This window comes from Protomyctophum bolini (assembly GCF_963924005.1).
Source record: "Protomyctophum bolini genome assembly, chromosome: 1".
NCBI lineage: Eukaryota > Metazoa > Chordata > Actinopteri > Myctophiformes > Myctophidae > Protomyctophum > Protomyctophum bolini.
The window spans coordinates 54431547-54456092 of NC_137862.1; the positions used below are offsets into that span (position 1 = coordinate 54431547).

The 24546-nt window shown below is 44.9% G+C and overlaps 1 protein-coding gene across 1 annotated transcript; it reads left to right on the top strand.

Moving 5' to 3' along the window:
* The first annotated feature begins 220 nt into the window (after positions 1-220).
* cog4 (component of oligomeric golgi complex 4) lies at positions 221-22711 on the top strand. Its single transcript, XM_080766053.1, has 19 exons — positions 221-431; positions 1029-1111; positions 4918-5032; positions 5151-5325; positions 6124-6317; positions 7823-7928; positions 8623-8780; positions 8884-8942; positions 9378-9505; positions 10488-10606; positions 11414-11580; positions 12431-12596; positions 13243-13305; positions 13459-13572; positions 13859-13951; positions 15047-15130; positions 16136-16237; positions 18793-18921; positions 21966-22711. The coding sequence occupies exons 1-19, from the start codon at positions 294-296 to the stop codon at positions 22098-22100; spliced, it is 2328 nt and encodes a 775-aa protein (XP_080622179.1). The 5' UTR covers positions 221-293; the 3' UTR covers positions 22101-22711.
* The last annotated feature ends 1835 nt before the right edge of the window (positions 22712-24546 follow it).

The following is a 24546-nucleotide window of genomic DNA, read 5'->3' on the forward strand; positions in this document are numbered from 1 at the left end:
CGCGCGGGATGGCGCGCGCGCGCACACACACACACACACACACACACACACACACACACACACACACACACACACACACACACACACACACACACACACACACAAAGGGAAGAGGGAAAACCATAAGGGGGGACTATACTTTAGGGGGGGGGGGGATTGCCACAACACGCATGCGCAATCGCACTCGGACAGTGTCGCAAAACGCCTAGTGTGTGCCGTAAAGCCGGTGTTGTTGACGTGTTCTGTTGGATCGATGGTCGCTTCTTCTTGGATGTTGTGAAGATCAGGTGAAGATGTCTGAGAGTGGTGGTGGTCCTCTAGCCGTGAGGAGATGCGTGTCCTCCTCCTCCTCGATCAGCATGGACGCCATCTCTGCTCTGACAGACCTGGATGACCTGGAGATAGTCTACCAGCAGCTCTGTGACCAAGAGGTACATAGCCTACTGTACACTATCTAACATACAGTACCAACACTATAGGCTACTCACTATAGTCACTACACTTTATTGGCATGAGAAAACATATACGTTTACATTGCCAAAGCAAGTGTCAAAATATAATTAAAACAGTTGAAAATGGGAAAGTATACAGTTCTTTGTAAACAGAGCTGTCACATCATGCTTGTGTCGTATTAGCCCTGAAACATGACTGTCATGGTGAAGTACGAGCGTCACGTACCATGGCTATAGTATCGTATAGGCTTTGAAACTTTTTTTGGGACAAATAGCAGCATTTTCTCTCAAGACTATTTCAATAGTACTGTATAAACCCCCGCCCCCCCCCCCCCCCCTCAGATTAAGATGTGTTTAAAGGCAGCTCTGACATACAGGTGCAGTAGATCTCGCGGTCTATTATTGGTACAGGCTGGGACCGAGGCTAGGTACTGTAGCCCAACATTTTAAGATGTATTTATCGATCCTGACACTTTCAAATGTCTATCGTTCTACAAACTGTGAATACAAATTTTCAATCAATCAATGTCTTTTGTGTTTGCACTGTACTGTGCATTATGGTGTTTGTTCTGACAGAAAGAGGCGGAGACTGAGCTGGACAAACTGGTGCGTCAGCAGGGATCCATTCACACTAAGATGTTGGCACTGCAGAGGATGGGGTGAGTAAGAGTGTAGCGCTGGTCCTTAATAGGACTTCAGACAGACGAAGAGTTCTTATAATTGTCACAGGGGGCCAGGGCCCACCGCTGCTATCCGTATCCGTGGTAACAATCCCCCCAGTGGACTCTTGGGCCCTTTCTGAAACCGGTCCCTTGACTTGAAGTGCTCTCGGGAGGTTCTCTCATCAAGAAGTGCCCCTCCAGCTGAATCAAGTTCCCTTGATTAGGGTGCTGGGTATAAAAAACTGTTACAGAAATACACTCGCCCTCCTTGTGCAGAAACAGGAAACAGACACCGTTCGTTGCCATGGTTACCATCATGCAATTGTGTTACCTGTTATTTTGTTTGTACAGTTATATTGCATTGTATCGTGTATGTTTGTGTGACATGTGGATTTTTCATTAATATAGAAAAAGGAAATGCAGCATGACTGTCAAAAATGACATGTCATATACATCCAAGGTGTTTATAAATCATTGTGTTAAAAGTTGTTTTGTTTGTGTGGTTTCATTTATAGTTTTTTCACGGTGGGGTAAATAAAGAGCCCTTGTGAACATCAGTTGGAGCGTTGTCTATTCTGCATCAGATGAAGATTGTTTAGGAGTTTATTTAGCATTTATTTGTGGCGGTATTTACATTTGTAGGTCACGGTTTCCATGCGGACAGAGAGCAGGGCTGCACAAGGCAATTGAGTCTAGATCGGCACAGACTCACTCTTGAGGGCTTTATAAGCCACTTCCACTCAAGGCTGCTTGGTTTCGGACGCGTGAACGCGCATATCGAGGGCAAGTGTGTAGGGCGAGTGGCGAGGAGCTGGTTTCAGAAAGGGGGCTGGGTTCACTACACGGTCGGTTTGCTCTCTTGGACACCACCAGGTAGAATGTCTTCCTGGCGATGACCTGCGGCTATAGATTCTCTGCCTGAGTGAGCTCGTTCTGTGACGAGTCTACACAAAGGACAAGTTGGGGTATGGCAACTTGGCCATTGGTCACTGGGGCTATTGGGGCTAAAGCCCTCCTCGCTCCTTGTTAGCTTGGACACGTGTGCGATGTTGGATTCGCATTGTTCGGGTTCTGGTGCTTGTGGGGCGGAACTCGGGTCTGTGGTGGCTCAGCAGCAGTTAGAGCTGGCGTGTGTCTGTGCTCGGAGCGGAGGTTGTTGCCTGGGATGACATTCTCAGGCTGTGGCTAACGCTAGTTCTGCAGAACATCTAGGTTGTATGGCTGGACGTCCTGCCCGTAGTAGAGGGGAACTTATTGGTCCGAACTATAGTCTTTGCACAGTTCATTGTTTCAGTCTTGCGTGATCTCTGGCGTCGGTGTTGATTTCGTGAAAGGCTACCAGGTGGTCGCCAGGACACATACCGCATGGAAGCAAGGTTGCAATTGTCGGCCGGATGACTCCTGTCGCACTCGTGGCACCTTTTGTTGTCTCTTATCCACTCTTCTTTCTGAGCTTTAGTCATTACGTTAAGACTAAGAGCGGGGCACAGGTTCGTGAAATGCTTGTTGGTATCACAGACCGGGGCAGTATTTGGATGGTCGCCGGATGTTGCCTGTCGTGGTTTGGTGGTATCGTCTTATTCCGGGGCGAGGCGGGTGATGGGAGATGACGATTTTCTCCCCCCATCATGTCCATGATGGGACTGATCATGGCGGCGGGCTGGTGGTTTGCGCCTGTTGGAGTGGGTTGGGGGGCCCCGGTAGGAGGCCGCGGCTCCACGCGGTGGCGGAGGATGGGCGGACTGCTGGTGCTGCTGGCCGTGGTCGTCCAGTAGCACGGATGTGGGCGGATCAATATACCATAAGCGCACAGAGTCTTTCAGGTGGTCGGCGAAGTCGCCGATGGTGATGAACGGCTGATAGCCAAGTATCCTTTTCCTGGTGTTCTCCCATGTAATCTGTGTAATTACTGGTAGGCGTTTGACTAGGTGTTTGACGACTCGGTTGACGACAGGGTAACCGCAAATGTTGTAGTTGCCGCGGCCTTCGTCGCGGAGCTTGTCGTCTAGCTCGCGGAAGAGGCTCGCAAGCAGACCAAGCTGTTCGCCGTTCCTTGGTGTTGGGAGTTCGTCGATGCGTCTTGTAAGGGCGTCGACTTTGCTCGGGCCATTGTAGCGGTAGTCAAGATGGTACATGGCGTCCGCGAATGCTGTGTCGTGGGTGTCGTTGAGCTCGCGTTCGATGCACTCTCTGGCTTCGCCGTCGGTGTACCTGCGCAGGAATCTGAGGCGGTCCGCCTCCGAGTGGCCTGTGGCCCTGCCGAAGTAGTGCTCGAAGTCCTGTTTGAAGCTGAGGTAGGAGCTGGGGTTCGAGCCGTCAAACGGCTCGAGGACGACCTGTAACCTTTGTTGGGTCGCCATCTGCGTTAGCACGGCGGTTTGTTGGGTCATGAGTTGGGCTAGGGCCGCTCGGTTGTCGTCGTGGTGGCGCTCAGCTGCTGCTTCGCGAGCCCGCGCCTCTGCATTGTGGAGCTCCCTTGCGTCGGTGGCCTCCTGGCGCATGGCGAGGAGGAAGTCCTGAAGGGCGTTGCTAGCTGCTAGGACTGCGCAGGGGTTGACCATGGATGGTGACGCCACTCCCTCCCCGTCGAGTACTGCGCTGAAGTCTAGATCAGTGGAAGAGGCTGGGAGCTCGCAGGCTCCTTCTATTCGACGCCCTGAGCCAGCACCGAAGACTGGAGTGGGATCTTCGACGTTGCGTCGAGGTCGGTGTGGAGCATCTGCAGTGGGTGCCGCTTGGTCCTGTGGGGCGCCGAGTCCCATCTGGGCCAAGGCGTCCTTCATTAGCGTCAACGCGGCGGTCTGCGCGGCAGTATGCTGGGCCACCGTTTCGGCTAACTGCGCAGTATGCTGGGCCACCGTTTCGGCTAACTGCGCCCCGCGGCGTACGGCTTCCTCTTCTAGGACACCGATCCGCTTCTCCATGGTATTTATGATTGCCTCCGTCGCGCGACCTTGATCGGCCAGCATGCAGGCCAGTCGCTTGTCAAGGGGGGCTTCTTTCGAGGAATCTTTCGAGGCTTCTTTCGGGGCATCTTCGCGATCACCGAGGAGGGCTTGAGTAAGAGCTGCGAAACAGCTGGCGTCCTCCATGACTGAGGGGGTTTGAAGTTATGGTCGGCTGGTCCTTATCAAGGCTGGTAATTTGGACTGTATGTTGTAAACGTGAGAACGTCTTTCCTTAGGGTTTCGCTGGTAATCGACCCACCTGGTGTAACACGAGGTCTCGAGATGTCAGATGCTTCAGCTGTGTGCTTGGGCTTCTGGCTTCTGTGCACAAGAGTCTGGCACAATGGGAGTAGATCTAGTCTACCTGTGTAGATGGATTATCTTTGGAGGCCGAGGTCCATGAGAGACCTGGGGTTGAGAAGGTCTTCGTTTGGTGCTACAAGCTGTCGGTGCTGCGTGTAGAGTTACTCTCTATTCTCAATCTCCTAGGGTAGACCTTATACTTGGTGTGACATCACTGCTGTGGTGTCACGCTGCTATCCGTATCCGTGGTAACACTGTACATTTCATGTATTTCAATTACACATCCATAGATTGGTACCCTCCGCTCGCGGATAGCAACGTCACATGTGCATCACATACTCTGCGGCACAGTGAATTATGTGTCCCTGTGTGGCACAAATCCTTTTGATATGCTACCAAATTCATATCAAGTGTGGGGGTCCGTCGCATGAAAATGATTGAGAGACACTGATATTAGGCATTAGGTAATTCTTCTCACATTTGGACGTAGTAGTAGTACTGTAGTGAGTGATTTGGGACACAGCCACTGATTACCACACTTTGCTCCTTCAGGCCCAACCTGCAGTTGATCGAAGGAGATGCCAGTCAGCTCGCAGGCATGATCACGTTCACCTGCAGCCTGGCGGAGAACGTGAGCCGAAAAGTGCGACAGCTCGACCTGGCGAAGGTATGATGCATCAGCGCACTTTACATCTGGGTTATACAGTGTGTATATATATATACATATTTGCATGTTATACTCTGACATTTTGTGTGTTTCTCCCCCGCACCTTTTTGGCGAGCAGACGCGTCTCTATAAGGTCATCCAGCGGGCCGACGACATCCTGGACCTGAAGTTCTGCACGGACGGCGTGCAGACGGCGCTGCGCAACGAAGACTACGAACAGGCCGCCGCCCACATCCACCGCTACCTCTCGCTGGACCAGTCGGTCATTGAGCTGAGCCGCCAGGGAGAAGAGAGTAAGCAGAACGCACACACACAGTTGCCGTTCTCTCTAGTCTAGGCAATGTGTTCTATAGGTTGTCCTGTTTATTTGGGTTTTGCTCTTGGTACAGTATATTATATTAGCTAATTTACTGCCTTTGACGTCGTTTTTCCCAATGACACTCGCTGCCTTTGACGTCTTTTGGGGTTTTTATTGATTCAGAATGGCCTCTTTTATCTACCGTATATAGTAGCTTCCTCGACTCTATAGTCAACGCTCACTTCCACTGTGGTCCGTCTATGAAATGTTTCCCCGGTGCTTCTGATGACTTTTAAAGTTACGATGTACACTTTGATATTGTCATTGTGACTATAATAGGGTATTGTGACGATATTATACATTTGCAAAAATGATCTACAAGCTCACAATGTCATTTTACAAGTTTTCAAAGTATGCAGTGGAATAAGGCTTTAGGGATTAAAAGTTAACACATTAAGGGATTAAGACACATTTGCAATATTACGATATCCAAAATGACAGGCCATATCTTATCTAGTCATATAGAACGATATATCTACACTATATGAATATATACTTTAGCTATTGAAAAATAGCAGAACTACAAGCTCATAGCGCGAGTGAACATTTTAACTCAAATCTTTGCTTCTGGGGGAGGTCCCTGGAACAACATATTTTCAGATGGGCGGCAGAGGCATATTACATGACATGAAATATTGAGCACCACTGATACAGAAACATAAGGTTTTTCAGAAAATTTTAATCACCAATGCAGACACCACAGTGCTCAGAAACTCTCTCCAATCTACTACAGGCAGTGCTGTGGATGCAAGTCTGACGCTGCTGCAGGAGGCGGAGCAGAAACTGAAGATCATCGTGTCCGAGCGTCTGGACGAGGCGGTGGCAGCCGTGGACCTGGCACAAGTGGAGAGATTCTTCAAAATCTTCCCTCTGTTGGGCCTCCATCAGGAGGGCCTGGCCCGCTTTGGCAAATACCTCTGCAGCCAGGTCAGTGTAACACGACGTACAGTACTGTCTGGGCCAATGGCTGGGTTTCCCCGAACGCATTTAGTGTAAGACTTGTAGTGCAGCACATGCTCAGATGCCCTCTAGGCCACACACAGAAGCCTGTGAACATAGAATATATATAAATATATATAAATGTATTTGTTTTTTTTAATTAAAGAGAGCCTACTGTCCAGCAGTCCAAATATTATTTCATTTACGTGTGTGTGTCTGTCCCGCTGTTACCCAAATATGGAGTGTGTTGCATCAATCACAAACAAATCACTCAGCTCCATATATGGGCACAAAAGGGGCCAGGTCAAAAAAAAACTTAACTTAAAAAAAACTTAACTTAAAAGAAAATTAACTTTAAAAAAAATCTTAAAAAAACCCAAATATGTACGAGCTGCGTTCACTTCCCGCGCGCGTCTTACTTGTAGTATTAGTAGTAGTATTATTATTATCTGGGTAGAGGAAAATATTCATGCAATACCTCTTGTCAACCATTAGGTGTCCTACCTGACCTTAGAATAATATACTACTGTACGTTTAACCCATTTTGGACTGAGGCCGATTCTAAAAACGCTTCTAAATCCTGACCTAAGTTTTCTGAAAAAAATGTATATAGCAGCATACATTTTTGAATACTGTACACACTGTACAGAACCCCTAGAGGGGTTCCCGTCCAGAAGGGTTAGAACACCAAAAGGGGTTCCCGCCCAGAATGGGTAAAGTCCAGTACAGGCAGACCAACTGCAACACCACTTTTAGTGTTGTTATCGTTGCTGCCGGGAGGAAACCTCCTAACTCCATTTGAGGTTTTTGATTATTTTTTTTATAAATCAGTGCTATTGAACACCCTTTATGTCTGTGTGTTGTTTCGAAAATATTGAACCAATGGAAAGTAGTAAAACACACACACACACACACACACACACACACACACACACACACACACACACACACACACACACACACACACACACACACACACACACACACTTTGGACAAAACCACACTTGACTCCATCAGACCCTCAAACTGTCTGCTAAAGCAACTAACTCCACCACCTCTCCCCCTCTCATGCAAGTAATTGACAATATATGAAGTCACAACACCAACTTTGCTGAGGCAGTATTGCTTTGTTTTCAAAATAAGGTTTTCTTCATTTGAATGTTTAATGTGTTGACAAATTCTCTAAGCATTATCTTTAGTGTCTGCCGCCGAAAGCCCGAAACTAATGCCAAATTGATATGGTAAAATGTCCTTTGCCCTATTTATGTATTAAAGTTAATAGGTATAGGTATATTGTGTTCCAAAATAACCTGGGCAAGGACCCTGCAGCATTCTTCCATGTGTTTCAGTTTGCATTCCAGTTCTAACAGACAATGAAGCTTCCAGAAGTGTCACCAAAGTATGACTTTAACGTTCATCTCTCTGTTGTGTACACACACACACACACACACACACACACACACACACACACACACACACACAACGGCTCCTAGCTGGCCTCCAAAGCTGAGGAGAACCTGCTTGTGGCTGCCGGTGGAGACGTGGGGGAGAAGAGAGCAGCGCTGGTCTTCGCTGACACTCTGACGCTGTTGCTGGAAGGTGAGGAAAGGAAAGCACACGGCTTGTCACCACCATTTTTAATGATTCCCGTTAAGATTCCCTCTTAACGGTCCCATCTATCTAAATGTAAAAAAAATCACACCCCGGTGTGAAACTGTGAAGTGAGGGGCGCTCGCATCATCATACCTCCTCATACATCTCATTCCGGGCCAATCAGAATTTGCGTCCTCCATGTCCGTTTATGCAATGTTTGTGTTGACACAAACACTCAAAGCTGGCCATTCGTTGTCGATGGCATTCAATGTTTGTGTTAAGACGACGTTTTGTGTCTACTACACAAACCCTCAAAGCTGGACATAAGAGGGGGCTAGCACCACTCAAAAATAAATGTACACGACAACACCAGGTGACAGTGCTGTCAAACAAGTTTATTAAACTATATGAAATCTACAAAAAAGTTTAATCTGCAATTGGCCTGGGCTCTAGTGCACTGTGAAACAAGGATAGACTTGGCTGATATCTGGCTGATACCGACAATAAGTCACTCTTAGCAGACGAATAAGGGAGTAAAGTAAATAGTAAACTTGCTATAGTTTGACTCCAGGCCAGGTGTGACTGCTTAAATCAGTCATCCTCCCTCTCACAATCGTCTTTATGTGAAGAGCTTTGTAGCCCTGTTAAAAAAAGAAACAAGAGTTTGTCGTCATTTATCATCATCAATTGTGCACAACAGGCATCGCTCGTGTGGTGGAGACCCATCAGCCCATCGTGGAGACGTACTACGGTCCGGGCCACCTGTACACCCTCATCACACACCTGCAGGAGGAGTGTGACCGACAGGCACAGAAGATAGTGGACAAGTTCATCCAGCAGAGGGACTACCACAACAAGGTGGGCTACTAAAGAATATTTAGAGAGAGAGAGAGAGAGAGAGAGAGAGAGAGAGACGTCTAGCTTTTGAAGTAATGACGTGAGCTTGGAACGTGTGGTGTAGTTTCAGATCGTCCAGAACAGCATGATGAGGAGCGCCCCGCCGGAGAGAATCGAGCCCAGGTGCGTGACGACGTTCTCACCCTTTATGCTGGCCCAGTGGTGGAAAAATAACTCAAATGTTCTGACCTGAGATCAGATTCTAAAAAATCATGGGGTTCCAGAGATTTAAACATTTGGGGATTTTGGGTCCTAAACAATGCATATAAAACTGGAGGTCCTTGAGAATCATTCTGAACGGGAACCCCTTTTTTGGGTTTCGCATTATGTCATGCTTTAGCTATTGAAAAATAGCAGATCTACAAGCTCATAGCGCGCCACCGAGTGGCCCGCTACGAGCTTGTAGGTCTGCTATTTTTGAAAAACCGACTGACACGGAAACATAGCCTTTTCAGAAAACTGTCAGGAGACCTTGACAGAAGACCTTTTTTCGAATCTGGTCAGAATGGGCTAGTATATACTGTATATGTATGTGCTTCTGATGTCGTCTCTGAACAGGGAACTGGACCCCGTCCTGATGGAGGTGACCCTGATGAACGCCCGCGCCGAGCTCTACCTGCGCTTCCTCCGTCGCCGCATGATGGCCGACTTTGAGGTCGGCGGCGACGCACAGAGCACCACACAGGGTATGCGCCCAAGGTTATAATAGTTTAGTTTTTTTCGTTATAGTTTAGTTTTACTTTGTTTTGACATATTTCTTCCTAATTCAGTTAGTTTTAGTTAGTTTTTTTAGAGCGGGTTTGCTAGTTTTTATTTAGTTTTTATTTTGGTGAAAATGCATAGTTTTAGTTTTGTTTTAGTTTAGTTATAGTTTAGTTCGTACTTTGGTTTAGGATTCGCGTGGCTACATGCTGCCGTACGGTGCTGAAAACTGCCGTGAAACGTGAAACTACCGTGAAAATATCCGAAAGGCATATAAATATTGATAAAAAACTAAAACTAATGGTATTTTATCTATAATTTCAGTTAGTTTTAGTTCGTTTTGAGGACACACAATACAGTTTCAGTTTAGTTATATGTTAATGATGTTTAGAAGCTTTAGATCACTTTCCTGGGGGTATTATTCTATGTGTGTAATAATGTGGTTTTAGATATTTTAGATTGTAGCAGTGAGCCTGTTGTCTCTGATGTCATGGACACTGGTCTCACTACCTTCCTGGACTACAATTCCCATAATTATTTGGTGCACTGCTCCTCCTTGTGGATAGGGGGGAGTCAGGAGAGCTGTCTTACTGAGACAACATGTAGTCCAGGAAGGAAGTGAGCCCAGTGTCCATGACATCAGAGACAACAGGCTCACTGCTACAATCTAAAATATCTAAAACCACATATTACACACATAAAGACCCCCATGAAAGTGTTCTAAAGCTTCTAAACGTCATTAACATATATTTTTTTGCAAAAAGGGTGAAGTGTCCCTTTAACTAAAATGTTTTGTTAATTCTAGTTTTCGTTTTTTAGTTAGTTTTAGTTAACTATTATAGATTCATGACAAAACATGGACCCAAAAACCCCAAACTGCTCAAATCCTTTTGCGTTGTTGTTGAGTGAGTGTTTTTCTGATGTTTGCCCACACACACACACACACACACACACACACACACACAGATCACCAGCAGAGGGTGGAGAAGCTGCTCAAACACTGCGGGCTGAGCACCACCATGCAGGAGGTCATCGGTTACTACATTCCAATGGAGGAGTACTACATGAGAGAGACGGTCAGCAAGGTACCGTACATTGTCTGTCTGTCTGTCTGTCTGTCTGTCTGTCTGTCTGCAAGGGCATTGCTTCTCAGAGTGGGGGTCATCATAGGCCTGACGTCGAAAAAAATCACCATTTTTCAAAAATAGCAGACCTACAAGCTCGTAGCGCGCCACTCGGTGGCGCGCTATGAGCTTGTAGATCTGCTATTTTTAAATAGCGAAAGTATAACATAATGCTTAGTTAGAACACCAAAAGGGGTTAAACCTAATACATTTCAAACCACAACGATATTGATCAATGGAGATTGGTCTTGAGAGTAATCTTTGACCAGTAGTATCTATCTATATACTTTCTTTGACTCAAGAACTGGATTTGATTTCTTTGTCCACCACTGGTCCCCCTCTGCAGGCATGTGCACACATAGACATCAAAGGGGGCTTCAGCCCCTGCCCTTTTACCCGTCTGTAAAACAGCTGCCCTCTCCTGACCATGAATGCAGCATTTACCGTGGTGAAAGAAATGCAAAATGCCACTCCTCTCCTTTCCATGCCATACCCCGAGAATTGCTTTTTTCTGAACTTCTCCATGATCTTGAACGCAGCATTTTTTGCGTTGAAAGAATTTGTCTAGAATTCCATGTCATTTCCGGCCGCATCTCCAGTAGCCAACGAGTGCTGCGGGGAAAATAGCAGATCTACAAGCTCTCAACGCAGCGAGCTTGAAGATCCGCTATTTTAGTCCAAAAGTGTCCCTTTTTTACGGAATTTCAGCCCCCTCTGCCTAGTCTGTAACACTCTCTGCGCGTCCCTGTGCCTCTGTCTGCACCCCAGGCTGTAGCGATGGACACCTGGGAGAAGGGTCAGCTGACCTCCAGCATGGTGGACGACTGTTTCTACATCGTGAAGAAGTGCATCGGCAGAGCCCTCTCCAGCTCCAGCATCGACTGCCTCTGTGCCATGATCAACCACTCCACCTCCATGCTGGAGGCTGACTTCAGGTACACACCTGCATCTGCTTAATTATAAAGCACGTCCTCCCAACCACATATATATATATATATATATAAGGCTAGATGGCTCAAGGCGGAGTCTCTGGCGTAGTTCACGCGGCGGCCATCTTTGCTTCGGGGCTACGGTACAGTATATGTTCAATGGCAGCTCAAACAAAAACAGTCATAACTCGCTCGAATCCTGACGGATTTACAAACGGCTTGGTTTATTACAAACGTTGTCAACGTACAGTACGTGGCTATGACTCAGGACGCTTTATCGGCTTGATTTAGTTTTTTATACGAACGTCGTATAAGAGCATATAAGTATGCGGGCGTCTCTGACGTTTATAACAAACAAATAACAAACGTCTACCCATACAGGGAGGTGTTGTACAATAACAGGGTTTCTGTTCTGTTTGTCTACCCATACAGGGAGGTGTTGTGTACAATAACAGGGTTTCTGTTCTGTTTGTCTACCCATACAGGGAGGTGTTGTGTACAATAACAGGGTTTCTGTTCTGTTTGTCTACCCATACAGGGAGGTGTTGTGTACAATAACAGGGTTTCTGTTCTGTTCGTCTACCCATACAGGGAGGTGTTGTGTACAATAACAGGGCTTCTGTTCTGTTCGTCTACCCATACAGGGAGGTGTTGTGTACAATAACAGGGTTTCTGTTCTGTTTGTCTACCCATACAGGGAGGTGTTGTGTACAATAACAGGGTTTCTGTTCTGTTCGTCTACCCATACAGGGAGGTGTTGTGTACAATAACAGGGTTTCTGTTCTGTTCGTCTACCCATACAGGGAGGTGTTGTGTACAATAACAGGGTTTCTGTTCTGTTCGTCTACCCATACAGGGAGGTGTTGTACAATAAGTTGAGGCAGGGTTTCCCCGCCACCACCCTGCAGGACTTCCAGCGAGGCGTCAGCAGTGCGGTCAGCCTCATGCAGAGCAGCTACCAGCAGGGCAAGTTCAACACGACGGGCATCGAGAGCGCCGAGAATGCCAAAGCCGCGTTCCTGGTGAGAAATGGGAAAAGGGGGGGGGGGGGGGGGGATCCGCGTACTTTTGTTATACAGACACTGTATGTCAGAAACTAACGGCGCTGTTGATTCAACCGGAGTGTACAAATGGACCCTCTGACCTGAGATCAGATTCTAAAAATGTCTTCTACATCCGGAGAGTTTTCTGAAAAAGCTATGTTTCTGTGTCAGTCGCTCTTCGATTTTTCAAAAATAGCAGACCTACAAGCTCGTAGCGCGCCACTCGGTGGCGCGCTATGGCGGTGGTGGCTCAGGGGTAGAGTGCCTGGATGGGAACCGCAAGGTTGCCAGTTCGAACCCGGGCTCCCCCAGAGTTACTGTCGAAGTGTCCTTGAGCAAGACACTGAACCCCTAATTGCTCCCGATGTGCTAGTTGGTGCCTTGCATGGTTTCCGCTGCCATCGGTGTATGAATGGGTGAATGTAATGCACAATCTAGGTAAAGCGCCTTGGATAAAGGCGCTATATAAATGCACCATTTACCATTTACCATTTTGTAGATCTGCTATTTTTCAATAGCTAAGGCATAGCGTAACGCTAACACCAAAAGGGGTTCCCGCCCCAAAATGGGTTTAACAACGGGTCCATTATCAAACATTGGCTCTGGGTTTTCTTTTTGACGTCAGGTCACTTTGAACAACGTGGAGGTGTGCAGCGAGAACATCACTACTTTGAAGAGGAACCTGGAGGTACGCTGACGCCGTGTGCTTCTCCTCTTTGTATGAAAAAAAAACTAAATCAATCTTCATCATTTTGAGCTATTTTAGGCCCACCAAGTACAATTCATAACTTCACCAGGCAGCATGTCATCACTATCTCTCTCTCTCTCTCTCTTTCCACAGAATGACTGTTCCAAGTTGTTCTCGCAGGGGCCGGGTTCGGGCGAACAAGCCAAGATCGACAGCTGTCTGTCGGACCTCGTCAACACATCCAGCAAGTTCAAAGATCTGCTGCAGGTTTGTTTGGTTTATTTTTTGCCCTGTTGCACATGATTTAAAACCTATAATTTATTATTTCTTTGCATACTTCTATTATTCTATTATGTCTATGTATATTTGTATGTGCCTTTTATTTCATATGGTGCAAGATTCTGGGGGGAGGGGAGGGGGGAATGTTTTTTTCGAAAAATTTTCATGTGTGAAAAAGTAATAAAAAAACTTTGATAAAAAAAAGATTAATCCATGGGTCCAGCTCTAGTGAAGATGGGTGTGCTTTGTGTTTCCATTCTGTCTGTGTTCCCAGGAGGGTCTAACTGAGCTGAACACCACCGCCATAAAGCCCCAGGTCAAACCCTGGATCAGCTCCTTCCTCTCCATCTCCCACAACATAGAAGAGGTAGTGGTCTTTTTTCCTCTAGTCCAGTGGTTTTCAAACCTTTTCATACCACAAGGGCCCATTGTTTATTCAGCACTTGAGCCACGGACCACCATTTGATAAGATTTAGCCTCTCAGACCCAAGAGTCAGTTGTTGGATAAGATTTTATCCACATTTCAAATGCTGTATTGATGTGGTACCACTGGGAGATATAACAAACGGCAAACTTTAATCAAAATAACAATTCTTCTACATTCTCTAATTGTGTATACTTGTAAATTAAGTAATGTAGATGTTTAGCAATAATTTAACTCTTGAGAGCATAAAATGATTTAAATCCTATAATTTATTTTACACTATAATATTTTACCTATAGTTTCATTTTACACTACTCATTTTACACTCTAATTTTACTCTCTAATCATTTTATGATTGAATGTTTATTTAAGGGTCCATTTGGTTACCAACTCTCCATCATTTAGCATGGGGACCACCTGGAACCCCCTCAAGGACCACTGGTGGTCCCCGGACCACTGGTTGAAAAACCACTGCTCTAGTCCCATAATAAAGCCATCAGTTGTCTCTGTCAGGGCTGAATCCTTGTATATCCAACATTTCATCTTTTCATGTTTTTTCACACTTGAATGCCCTTAAATCAGGGGTCGGCAAGTAAGTAGGCCAGGGCAATTCTTTTCTAAAGCCGTTATGACGGGCCAGAGCACAATCAATGGCTAAATTAAGAACTGGAACATGCAGGGGGGGAAAAAGAAGAAAAAAAACATGGTATATAGTACAATAACGTACAGTAGATGGGATATTTTGGGAAAACTTTAAAGCAATTTGAAGATTTTTTGCCCATAATAACATGCAAACAGGGCCACCTATTGAAAGACAAGTGGGTTTTTATAAATATTGAATCAATACAAAATTATTAACAAGAGCTTGTGACTAAATAACTTTATTAATTAGATCCATTGGAACACTCATTCTCCCCCCCCCCCCCCCCCCCCCCCCCCGTTTCCTGAAAAGTGACTGTTTTGGACATTTTTCTTCCCAAGCCAACTACCACAGAGGCTGCTGATTCATGTGGACTTACTGTATGTGTTTGTGTGTAGGAGGAGTTTAACGACTATGAGGCCAACGACCCCTGGGTACAGCAGCTCATTGTTAGCCTGGAGCAGCTCATGGCTGAGTTCAAGGTACGTTTGTGTAGACAGTCGCTGGTGTGTAAGAAAGCACCGCTCTGAACGAGAGGCAACAACAAACACGTCTCGCTTTTTGGAAAGTCCTACACAGTACTATACACACCACCGATTAGAGATGTTTTTGACCACAGTTTCCATTTGAGAACATTCCACTTTGCTTTAATCCCTAATGAATACTGTATCTACTGTACAACCTCCATGCAGTACTGTATGTCTAGGTCCCTTTCTGTTTTGTCTCTGTAGCCGACCGTTGCCCCAAACACTGGCTCGGGACCCCTTTGTGGGTCACTTTCTCATGGGTCCCCTTATTTTTTTTGTTTCCTACATTTGGTTTTTAGTGATTTTCAAAAAAAAAACATTCCCAAAAAAGCAAAACCTTTCATGAATTAAAAAACAAAATTCAATGATTTTTTTCCAGTAATTTCATCAAGAAATAAAATAAAAATCGTACAATTTCCATAATAAGAGTATTGGAAATTTTGATTTAAATATATTTAAAAACAAGATAGCATCTGCCACTTGAATGAAGGTGACTTTCATTCAGATCGATTCACATCAAAAGCTCAAACTCGCAATGCAAATATTTTGTCTTGTGTTGCTGACTGTGCACAAAGACATCGGTATAGCATTTACACATGAAATACAAAAACCCCCTATACCTATTCCATTTGTCCCGCTCTATTTCCCATTCCAAGTCTTATGTAGCGCCGGCTCCGCTATTCCAAAGCCCCCTCAGGTACATAGCGGTATTTCAACCATTTTCAGCATAATGCTTTCGGTGGGTTAGATTTTGAAAGTAGCTCTCAAGTCATAAAAGTGTGGGCACGCCCCCCTGCCCGCGGGAGTCTAGCTGTTGTATATTGTTTTTGTTTGCATTCTAAGCCATTGATGACCAACAGTGGTTCCCTATGGAGACACAAAGGAGACTCTTTGTGTCTCCATAGGGAACCACTGCTGGTCATCAAAACAATATCCATAGGTTTGACTCCTCTCCCCCAGGTGGGCCTGTCTCCGGTCATCTACGACAAGCTGACCAGTTTAATGACCAGTTTGGTGTCCATCGAGATGGAGAAGACCGTCCTCAAATGCACCTTCAGCAGGGTGAGTGTCCCGTCCCGGGCCACCAGATGGCGCCGCAGGGCACATTTTTGCATCACTTGACACACGCCACGCACACACACACACACACACACACACACACACACACACACACACACACACACCCACACACACAGTGCATGTGATGGAAACGCTGCCCCATATACTGTTTTATTTATGAGCTCAGAAAGGGCGTAGATAAGAAAGCCTATTATTATGATATGAGCGGTGCATTTGTGAACATTCGCAGCTGCTGCTCCATTCTTTAAATTATACAATATATAAACAGCTGGCACAATAAGCAAAAAGACGGTGCTGAATAGCACTGAAAGTGTTTTTTTTTTGGCTTCTAGTTATAATAACCATAGGGGGGGGGGACGGGGGGGGACCTCTTTTGGTTCTATAATAAAGCTTAGATGGGGATGAAACTGTAGGTTTGATTTTGTCGTTTGTTTTTCAGTTCAGATTAAAAACTACAGCAGGGTTAAAATAAAAAAAAAAGACAACAACAACACAGGCTGCTTGAGTATACCTTATATACTATACACTCTGATGCAAGCAAGCGTCACGACAGCTACAGCTGCTATAATAATTAATGGGTCCATGTTGGATCTAGGTGTGTCAATGTGCACTGACAATACTGTTGACTACCGTCTGTGCTGCTCTGTGCTGTACACACATGGCTCTGGGCACGCACGCACGCACCCACGCACCGCACGCATGCACGCACGCACTCATTATTCATCTGAGTAGCTGCAGCTGCATTGCTTTCATTCATCATTTCATCTTAACCTTTTTATTCAAATTCAGTTAAATCGTCGCGCGGGTTATCCCTCCGTTTCAATGACGCAAGAGATCACAAAAAAGAATGCTAAAATTAGAACGAATACCGTATAATCTGTTGTGATGCAGAAAAAAACCCAAATGGACAGTTATTGAGTACGTTTCTAAAACGGGCAGTAAGGTAGTGCACGAGGGTATTCAGTTTTAGGTCATGTTGCAAAGTAGAGGTTCCGAGAGAACTGCTGCACCAGCAAGCAGCAGCTATAAAAGCAGTCTGTCCTAATAGGTCAGACCTGGCATGAGGTCCCTGAAGAACCAGCATGACAACTGGAGCGCTTTTTAACATGTGATACTCTGGGTTCTTCCAACGTAGCATAGATGTAAGAATTTATTAAGTCATTCTCTGGACCAGGGGGCTGTTGTAAATATTGCAAGATACCAAATGTCAGTCGGAGAAGACCAAACGACCACCTTTATCATACAGGATACCGTGGCGAGTGTTGTGGTCTATTACCGGTAATGAACCTCAGCTGAGTGGGGGAACAGAGTCTAAAGAGGGCTTGAGTGGAACTGGAGCGGAGGCAGGCAGGCAGCACGTCTATAACCCATTCTGACCTGAGATCAGATTCATACGAGGTTTCCACTGGACACACACTGGTCTGATTAACCCATTCTGACCTGAGATCAGATTCTGAAAATGTCAGTCGTTCTTCGATTTTTCAAAAATAGCAGATCTACAAGCTCATAGCGCGCCACCGAGTGGCGCGCTATGAGCTTGTAGATCTGCTATTTTTCAATAGCTGAAGCATAACATAATGCTAACACCAAAATGGGTTCCCGCCCAGAATGGGATAAATGATGGGGAGAGTGTATAGCTTCAACAAATCCTTTTATTTCTGTCTAGGAGGAAGCCAATTCTTTTTGTCATGGTTTCCCCCAAAAATATACAGGTATTGATGATGTGGTGTTTGAAATTGTATATTCGTCATCATCAAGCCACATTATACCAAGATATTTGCTTTGCCATGTTTTTTTAATCTGCTGTAGTTTTTGGAAAGCAAAAATACAAACTCAAGCCAAGGGTTTCATGTGCCTTTTTTTTAAAGGTGCTAAATGGCACTTTTGTCAAATGCTGCTACTGTATATAGAATGAGAAAACATCTGTCATCTTTAGATCTTATATATATATATATATATATATATATATATATATATATATATATATATATATATATATATATATATATAGCAGATCGGGTCTCAAAGTTCTATTGTATAATTTGGCTATTCAAAATGAATGGAAGAAAAATATTTCAACTCAAAACTAAATATTTTTTTGATTTGTAGATGGGGGTACGAGACATGAAATGATGACTGATATAGCAACACAAGTTTTCACTAAACAGGAGATTTAGAAGACATCAGTTCATTGATTACTCATGCCATAACATGGAGCCTTGGCATTCATGGATGGTTGTATTATTGTTTTTGTTTGCATTCCTAAGCCATTGATGACCAGCAGTGGTTCCCTATGGAGACACAAAGGAGACTCTTTGTGTCTCCATAGGGAACCACTGCTGGTCATCAAAACAATATCCATGAATTCAAGTCTTTTAATTTACAGTACTGATATATTAATCCACTGTGGTAAGACTGTATTGTTGTGTGTATGCCTCAAGACAAAGGGCCTAGCAGTGTTCCCTTGTTTGACGGTGTTGCTCTCTCTCTCTCTCTCTCTCTCTCTCTCTCTCACACACACACACACACACACACAGCTGGGAGGGCTGCAGTTTGACAAGGAGCTGCGTTCTCTGGTGGCCTACCTCACCACTGTCACCACCTGGACGATCAGGGACAAGTTCGCTAGGCTCACACAGATGGCCACCATCCTCAATCTGGAGAGGGTAAGTTAACAACATGCAACACAACAATTTAGTCTTCCTCCCCCAATTTAGTCATCATTTATTCCTTCCCCCACACAGAGGGGGGGGGTTGGACCAAACGCAGAACCACGAGCAGGCAGGCAGGCAGGCAGATAAAGTTCAATGATGATTTATTCACAAACTGGAAAGGACACGCTGTGACAACAAATATAAACTGGCAAGGGAACACACTGAACACAGGGAGGGCCTAAATACACAAAGAGACCGAAATGAAAGCCTGGGTATCTATCGAGGCTACACACAAAGAGGGGAAACAGAGCTACAATCAACACATGATTGGCCGAGACTGAACGGGACACACAGGTGTACTAATAAAATATTGCAACGCAGACTGCTGAGGCAAGACGGGTAGCAGCAACGACAGGAAACACTAGGAACATGACTACACAATAAAAGTAGACTTGTTCGGTGTTCATGATGACACATTATTATAGCAGCGTTCTGTGGAATCCAGAGCCGTGCCCTGTAGGGCTGCGCTTAACGGGGATTGTGCAGCTATGATTGTGCCCAGGGCAGTCTGCGTGGATTTGTTTATATAAAAACCTGCTCAAACATTGGCCAAATTGTTAAATGGTATAAGAATCGGATCAAAAAACCTGATTGGGACATCCCTATAGTATCAATATTATATCCATATCATGATATTAGATATTGTCTGTGATTTGGGATATTGTACTATTGGCATATTATGTGTTGTATAAAATAAATATTGGATCAGGAAAAAAAATTCGGCATCGACAGAAATGATTGGAATCGAATCGTGATCAAATCGTGATCAGGAGGACATCCCTATAAGAAAGATGCATGATTAATTATGAAAATATCCGATCTACTACACGCTCACAATGCCTCGCCTTTGTGCAAGGTGTTGTGAGCTTGTAGATCTGCAATTTGCTTGTCAGGATGGGTTCAAATAGGATTATTTTGTGGGCCTGAAAAGGTTGAAGAACCACTGAGGCTCTAGATCCCGGGAGGACCTAGATACTCTGTCCTGTTCCATCCGGCCCGAACCCCCCCCCCCCCCCCCCCCCCCCCCCCTTAGCCTTCCTGCCCGCCTCTAAGGGCCGATTCATACTCCTATTTTAGAGCCGAATAAAAGTCGTTTCGGCGCTGTAGAGCCTACAATGTGACGTCATTTGAGGTTCGGGGGGGCGGGTACCGTCCTAAAGTCGGCTCTTCGGTGCTACTGAAAATTTCTGACGAGCCGAAATCATTTCGGCACTACAGCGCCGAAATGGGAGTATGTATCGGCCCTAAGAGTACATGCAGTGACATATATATCACCCTCCCACCTGGCTTTCCCTCCACACACCCGGACAAACAAATGGGCCCCATAACCCTTACGGGGTCCATTTTGGTTAAGTGCACTTCCACTCAAGTGCTCAGAGTTAAGTGCAGGTTCACACCTGAGCACGATAAACGAGAACTATAAATATGTCATTAAAAAAAAAGAAAGAGAAAAAAATCGAATTGAAATAGACTTCCACAACTATAACGACGATGGGTCGTAAACAAGGTCGTTTGGGATCACTTTCAGAACTCTTTTTTTATGAACGGTGGAAATGTAGACCAGGCCAATTTCAAAGCCTTTCAGAAGGACAACTGGGATGTGTAGTTCAGTGGTTCCCAAAGTGGGGGTCCGGGGACCCCCAGGGGTACATGAGGGAGTTCCAGGGGGTACCCAGCTAAATGACAGTTTGTAACCAAATGGACCCTTTTGGTTGTGTAACTCTGAGAGTGTACGAATGAAACCTTCCACTCAAGTGCTCGGAGTTAAGTGCGGTTCACACCTGAGCACGATAAACGAGAACTATAAATATGTCAATTTGCACTCTCAGAGTTACATTAACATTGATTTTACAATATAAATCGGGGGTCGGTCCCAGAGATAGAAATGACATTCAATGGGGGTCCGTAGACTTAATTCATGTCAAACTGGGGGGTCCTTGAAATTAAACGGGGTAGAGAATCACTGCTAGAGCCGTCAAAATCTTCTCTTATGGGGGGTCCTTTGCATATATTTTTTAAATGGGGGTCCGCGGGCTCATCAGTGTCAATTTGGGGGACCTTGACATGAAAAGGTTTGGGAACCACTGGTATAGTTGGTCTCACTCCCCCCGCGGGAACGGAAAATGTTGTTATTAACTGTTACGGAGATGACGAGACGAGTGTGAATACAGTAGATGGGGCGTTATTAGTTTGGGTTCATCAATCTGTCTCCCCCTCCTTATGATTAATACTCGTAGTCAGATTATGCTTAATAATATATGCTGTTGCATGGCCATTTCTGACTCTCAATATCCCCCCCAACCAGATATTGAGAAATGGTGTTAAAGACACTGACTGATATATATCGGGCCACTATTGGACTTTGGTCGTCTGCAATTATGCAGCCACTGTGTGCCGTTTTGTAACCTTTTTTTTGTCTGCTTACAGTTTGTTGTATAATTATAGTTCTATCTATTGTTCTATTCATATATTGAAGCTCTCTCTCTCGCTCTTTCTCTCTTTATAGTACACAGTATTTGTGTATCTGTTTTCTTATTGTAATGTTCTCAAATATGAACTTCAATCAAATCTTAAGCTTCTCAAATAGATTAGAAAACATTATACACTGTTTTGGCCAAATGAGGGTTAACCCATTTTGGGGGCGGCCGGGAACCCGTTTTTGGTGTTAGCATTATGTTGTGCTTTAAGCTATTGAAAAATAGCAGACCTACAAGCTCGTAGCGCGCCACCGAGTGGCGCGCTACGAGCTTGTAGGTCTGCTATTTCTTTTAAATCGAAGAACGGCTGACATAGAAACATAGCTTTTTCAAGAAAACAGTCAGGATTCAGAAGACATTTTGCAGAATCGTTCCCAGGTCAAAATGGGTTGAAAAAATCATAATCGGCAGTCTATAGCACTCCCAAAAAAAAGACCAGGGGGGCCCAGAAATCTGACACATAGTGACTATATACAGTTTGTTAATTTTTTTTCTTCCCATAACGACCCCCCCTTATAGGTAACCGAGATCCTGGACTACTGGGGCCCCAACTCTGGGCCGCTGACGTGGAGGCTGACGCCAGCCGAGGTGCGCCAGGTGCTGGCGCTGCGCATCGACTTCCGCAGCGAGGACATCAAGAGATTGCGACTGTAATAATAATAATAATAATAAAACTTTTATTTGTATATTAGCACCTTTCATGACATGAAATGCAAGCTCAAAGTGCTTTTACAGGGCAATGGAGAAAAAAAGAAAGAAACTCTGTGACTCTCTGAAATAACTGGTTCACCTGAGCCCGGGCTGTGGGTGTCGAGGGAGGCCACTGGTTTATTATCATCATCAGTGATTAGTGTGTGTGTGTGTGTGTGTGTGTGTGTGTGTGTGTCCTCCCCCTCCCCTCCCCTGTGGTGCATTTGACTAAAAGAGGGAGCTTTAATCCACAGTCTCTCTCTCTCTAAATGGATGATGTGGACAACGGGGATAAGAGATTCCGCTGCATATGGACATCGACGTTTACGTTGATGTTTTGTTCCTGTTTTGCTCTGCAGATGTCATGTTTTTTTTGCATCGCAGTCGGAGCTGAGCTTCAACTACTTATTAAGCTCCATGTATACTTTGTCGTACGAATGAATGAAGCGGCAGATCTACAAGCTCAAAACGACGCTATACGGTGCAATGCGATGTGAGCTTGTAGATCGCTGTTTTCGACGGGTGTGCAACCGATTTGGGAAATTCTGGGGCCAATAACCGATGTTTTAAAGTAACGTGTCGTTTAAGCTGATTTAAGTGTTTTTCCCCTTTTTTCATTTATTTTTCCTTTTACTTTGTCATTCAGAAACTTTGTGCCGGGGAGACGAATAAATCTTCATTACGAGACATAACTCTTTTAGAGTCCTTTCAGCCCTTTCAGCACAAATTCAATCACACACAATAGATTTATGACACGACACCAGACCAAAACGGTTGGACACTGACATGGTGGCTGAACGTCATCTTATTTTGCCAGGCAACGAGGCACGTACTGTAACCGGTCCGATGCGGACAATTTAATTTGGCCATTTTAAGAAATGTGTCACATAATAACGATGTGATGATGACGTCCTATAAACCGGTCCTCAGTCATCACTGGAGATTCCATACGGGGCCAACATGTCTGTCTCTTTAACACTGCAGCTCTGCACCATTGGGCTGGTTAAGTCAAGTCTTACAGTACACTAATAATATATGGTCTGGGCAAGTGTGTGTCCTATACAGGGACGTGCACAGATAGACATTAGATCAGGTAGATCGTGATTTACAGTACTGTTAAATAAATCTTTCGGTGAGCACTTATAACACAGTTAAACAAAAATAATGAGACAGACACAATTCAGAGTTTCAGAGTATTGGAATAGAATGTATTCGAATACGGAGACAGTAGTGAAGCGTTACAATGGAACACCGTACTGACTCAACACATCTCAGTCAGGCTTCAGCTTAAATACATTATTACCCCCTCCAGGGGTGGGTGGGTCTTAACACATGCCAATGAGAAGACCCCTCCAGACCACACAAGTCACAGGTCACAGAAAACAGCTTCTCATGGTTTGGTTTATGATGTCCTTAAATGTACAACTCAGGTATTCCACATTTCCTTGACAGTACCAGTAGATCACAAAGGCTGTGCAGGTTGACCGCAATAACATGCCCCAAAAATATTAATAATTTAAATTAAATAAAAACAAATTTTGGCTATATTATGCCACTTGAATTAAGGTGACTCGATTGATTGACATCAAAAAGGGCCCGTCGGCTCAAACCGAACAACGCAATACTTTGTTTTCGAGATGTTGCACATCACAAACGTCGAGCATTACAAAGTTCTATACAAAAAGAAAAAGAAAAGAAATGCCCCTTTTTATTTCCCATTTGTCTAATATGTAACGACGGATATGCCCCCATTCCTAGCAGCGCGCATGTGTGCACATGCATCCATGCGTGCTTACGAAAGTGTACACCACCATCACAAAATCTGGATCGTTGGTTGAACCGCAAGCAGCCTTTATTGTCGCCATGCCTTAACCCATTTTGTGTGGGAACCCCTTTTGGTGTTTTAAGCATTATGTTATAATTTAGCTATTGAGAAATAGCAGATCTACAAGCTCATAGCGCGCCACCGAGTGGCGCGCTACGAGCTTGCAGGTCTGCTATTTTTGAAAAATCGGGAAAATGTAGTGCAAATCATTGAATATATATTCTTTAAGAGCGAACATTTTTATCTCAAATCTTTGCTTCTAGTGGGGGTCCCTGGAACAACATATTTTCAGATGGGGTGGCGGAGGCCAATTACATATAATATTTGGGGTCCTTGACATGAAATATTGACTACCACTGATATAGAAACATGAGGTTTTATTTTAAAGGCATTTATTTAATTTCGAAGTCAGGCCTAAATGGGTTAAAGATAGGGGAACATTCGGCAAAAAAACAACAGTCATCTACCAGCCGAAGCATTCTGAGCCTGTAGACCAGCTGCATGCAGGTTTAAGTGGTTAACCGAAGCCAGTCATCCAAAATGGAAGAGCAAGAAACTGGCGTTGAAGGAAATGAAGGACAGACG